The following is a 4,123-nucleotide window of genomic DNA, read 5'->3' on the forward strand; positions in this document are numbered from 1 at the left end:
TTTATTATTAAATGTGACACCCCCAACTTCCACTTGGGATGGAACGGAGACTTAGAGCGTCGAGATATGTTACACAAGGTTACATACCCCCGTACATGACAGTTAATATGCAATGCATCCTATAAGTACAACTAGCAAAATGTAATATTCGCAGTGGATTAAGGGTGGTAATAAAACTTATGTCAGAATAACTAAAAACATCCCAATGCATTAATGACCATTATAAGTTCAAACTAGATCATTGCATAAACTTAGCACAGCTAAGCACAAAAGTCTCCAAAGCTAAATCAATCGCTTCATGCTATCTAGAACATGAAGGACTAGTGCTATAAATATAAGGATAAGGTCCAGTCTTTTCTCGAGGTCTGGCTCCTCCTTAATCAGTTAGATCCAATGTTCCATCCAGTCCATCCTCCTCGAATCCTGACACAACTTCTATCATTCCGAGGGAAATGATAGTGGGTCCATAAGGGGTGAGACTTACTTGAAATCTCAGTAAGTTAAACAACCAATGTGCGCAAAGATAAATTATGCATGAAGAATGATAAATATAAAATGCATGATATGCGAAAAATCAATGTGTGTTTCCCATCCAGGTTCCTTAACATTTTCAGAAAAGCTGAGATACACGTTATCTTTCAGAGAACATTTTTTCACTTTACTGGCAAAATAATCATAACGTTTCATCAAATTAGAATTAATATTTAACATCATAACATGTGGTATCGTCACATTTCCCCATGTGCATTGTGAGTACCTGCTGATGACTGTAGTACAACTCACGTGGAAACTACGTTGTCTGCAGACTCATTCTCAATGCATTGGTAACATAACATAATATCATAACATGTACACCTACAAGCCTTAGGTGTCATAACATTTAACTTCGCTCTGGCCTTTTTCAAAAGAACCCATTCGAAATCCATTGATTGTTCTTCATCAACCCAGCGATTACCACTCCATAGTGGATAGGAGAGTTCCACTAGGATAATACCCCATCCTAGCCTTTGGAGTTGTGACAAAAATTATTTTTTATGCTATTTTGTAAAATGAATTTCATGACATGTAGCAAGTTTTCATGTGAAAAGATATTTATAGATGCAATATGCTAAAATGGTGAAAATATCACATCTCATGTAAGTATGCACTCAATGTATCATATAACATGATATTTTATGCTCAAAATGAAAATTGAAACATGAATGTAGCATTTATCAATAAATCATAAAAAACTTATCAAGGTGAAAGTTAGAGGCCAATTTTTTTTTTTTTTTTGAGAAAGAGTTAGGGCCATGTCCAAAAGTGACCGCTTCCTATATTTATTAAGAAGGACCCTCACTTATGGCGGAGGAATACCATAATTACATCACAAGCACAAAAGATTAAACAAAATGCCACATGCCGAAAAATAACAACCTCACCAAAACAAAACCCAAAAAACTTGACACCAAGAGAAAACAACTCAATGACCTCTCAAGTAAGGCAAGGACAATTTATCCATTCGAATCAATCCTTTGAGGTACTTTGGAACATGCAAAAGAGATCTCCAACCAAAGGTCGAACCTTCAGCACCTATTCTTGCTAAATAATCAGCTGACGCATTTCTTTCTCGATAGATATGATTAATAACAAAATCCTCACCTACGTACAATCTCATCACCTCTTCTAGATTTACTACACACCACAATGCTTCTTCTGAATCCAAGAAACACAAACCAAGGAATCAGACTCAATATCCACATGATGCAATCCCAAAGCACGATAATATTTCAGCCCTATTAACAAGGCCTTCAACTCAACAAGATTATTAGAACCCTCCCCAAGATAGCACGAAAAAGAAAGCACCATATCACCACGCAAATCCCGAATAATTCCCCCTGTGCCTAAACTCCTCGGATTGCCGAGGCTACACCCATCAACATTCAATTTAACTCTTCCATGCCTAGTCCTCACCCAACTAACCAATTTAGCCTACACAGATTTAATCCGAATAATCTAAATGTTCAAATCTCTCAACCTCTCCTCATCGGCAAAGCCAGTCTTTGTTAATTTAAGCAAGCTACTTTGCACTTTCCTTAGCCACTCACAAATAGACCTCCAAAGCTCTTCCGTCGAGATGCATTTACCTTCCATCCTTGCCGTACATCTGCATTGCCACAAATTCCAAATAATAATAGAAGGAAGAATACCCAAAATACAACCCACCTAGGACTTGGTAGACTCATGTCTAAACCAAAGTAAAGCTAACCCAAACCAGCGTTTATTTGGGTCATAAGGAATGCCCAAGATAACAGAGAACCTCTTCCAAATTCCTGAAGCCAAATCACTTGCATCAAGAACGTGATTTAAATCCTCAATAGGAATACCAACTCTCTACAACCTGGCATCAATACTTAAGTTGTTATGAAAAGCCTTCCACATTAAAATGGAAATTTTTTTTGGTAAAGCTTCATGCCACACCTACTTAGCCCAAGGTGCAGCTGGCGCCGAAACCCAAATACATTGCCATGCACTTTTGGTGGAGAAGTCGCCGTCTTTATTATGAAGCCAAAAAAGTAAATCTTATCTAGCTTTGTGAGCACCCAAGAAACTATAAAATCTCCTTCGTTTTTTGTAATCCCACGAGCCTCTCTAAGACTTTAATGTCCCAACCATTTTCAATTTTTAAGTCAGCTAACACCAACTTTGGCATATCCACCGCAGTAAAAGAATTAGCATGAGGTCCTTCATTCAACCAATGATCCCACCAAATCGAAATATTCCCATCCTGGACTCTCCATTTTGAATTTTCTAACACCGCCGGAATACACTTCACCACCATCTTCCAAAACTGCGAGCCCTTTTTGGGATCTGATAAAGAAACATGTTTATCTCCAATATATTTAGCACGAAAAAATTGTGATCAAAGATCATTCCCAGTCATAACCTTCCATGCAAATTTCATATAAAGAGAAGTCTAAACCTCATCAAAATCACGGAGGCCAATTCCCCCCTCATCAGTTGGCTTGCACATCAACTTCCATGACCCCCATTTCTTTTTTTCCTTTCCATCTTTTTCACCCCAAAAAAATGAGCTAAAAAGCCTGTTTAGATTTTTCAAAATCCCTTTTGGCAATTGAAGGATAGACATAATATGAATAGGCATACTAACTAGCACATACTTCAACAAAATTAACTTGCCACCAGCCGAGAGACATTTTAATTTCCACCCCAAGTTTATTCCTCACCCAATTGAAAATAGGATCCAAATGTAAATTGGTTAGCCTCCCATTGACAATAGGTGCACCAAGATAAGTAAAAGGAAAAGCACCTTCTATAAAACCAGTGATATTGATTAGCTCCCACTTCCTCCCTGTTGAAAACTGCTTAGCAAAATACATGGTCATTTTCTCCTTACTCACTCACTGCCCAGACCAAGACTCGTAAGTCTCAATAACCTTCAACAATTCTCTCATTGAATTCTTCCCCCATTAGAAAAAATAACTACATCATCCGCATAAAGAATGTGAGAAACAAGAGATGCACCTCTTGCGTGAGAGAAATTTTTAATATTGCCACACAAAAAATTCCTCTTTAATAATCGAGAAAACACTTCTGCCATAATGATAAAAAGATATGGCGATAACAGGTCACCCTAACGCAATCCCCGACCTCCTTGAAGAAAACCCTGAGACGTGCCATTCATCATGATCGAATACCAAGGCGAAGCAATACAATTCCTGATCAATGCACTAACAGAAGGAGAGAAACCAAAAGCTACCAACACATGCAAAAGAAACTCCCACTGCACCCTATCATATGCCTTTGCCATATCAAGTTTCAAAATAACATTATCACCCATAGCCTTCTTATCAAGATAACGAACCATTTCTTGCGTAAGGCTAATATTATCGAAAATACTCCTACCTGGAATAAACGCACACTGCTCGGAGGAGATCAAAGAGGACAAAAGAGGCTCAAGCCCCGCCACCAATACCTTAGTGCAAATTTTGTAGAACACGGAACATAAGCTGATAGGCCGAAACTTATCAAATCCCGTCAGCTAAGCCATTTTCGGAATAAGCACTACAAAAGAAGCCGTATAGAATCTGGGAAGAGGAACCCCCCAAAAAATTCCCGTACC

At 38.3% G+C, this 4,123-nt stretch overlaps 1 protein-coding gene across 1 annotated transcript; it reads right to left on the reverse strand.

The window, feature by feature from the left end:
- Window positions 1-1,674: 1,674 nt before the first annotated feature.
- LOC121235407 lies at window positions 1,675-3,868 on the reverse strand. Its single transcript, XM_041131753.1, has 4 exons — window positions 3,652-3,868; window positions 2,653-2,850; window positions 2,088-2,146; window positions 1,675-1,971 (listed from the first exon to the last, which is right to left on the reverse strand). The coding sequence occupies exons 1-4, from the start codon at window positions 3,866-3,868 to the stop codon at window positions 1,675-1,677; spliced, it is 771 nt and encodes a 256-aa protein (XP_040987687.1).
- Between the last annotated feature and the right edge of the window lie 255 nt (window positions 3,869-4,123).

Source organism: Juglans microcarpa x Juglans regia, chromosome 6D, assembly GCF_004785595.1.
Source record: "Juglans microcarpa x Juglans regia isolate MS1-56 chromosome 6D, Jm3101_v1.0, whole genome shotgun sequence".
Taxonomy (NCBI): Eukaryota; Viridiplantae; Streptophyta; class Magnoliopsida; order Fagales; family Juglandaceae; genus Juglans; species Juglans microcarpa x Juglans regia.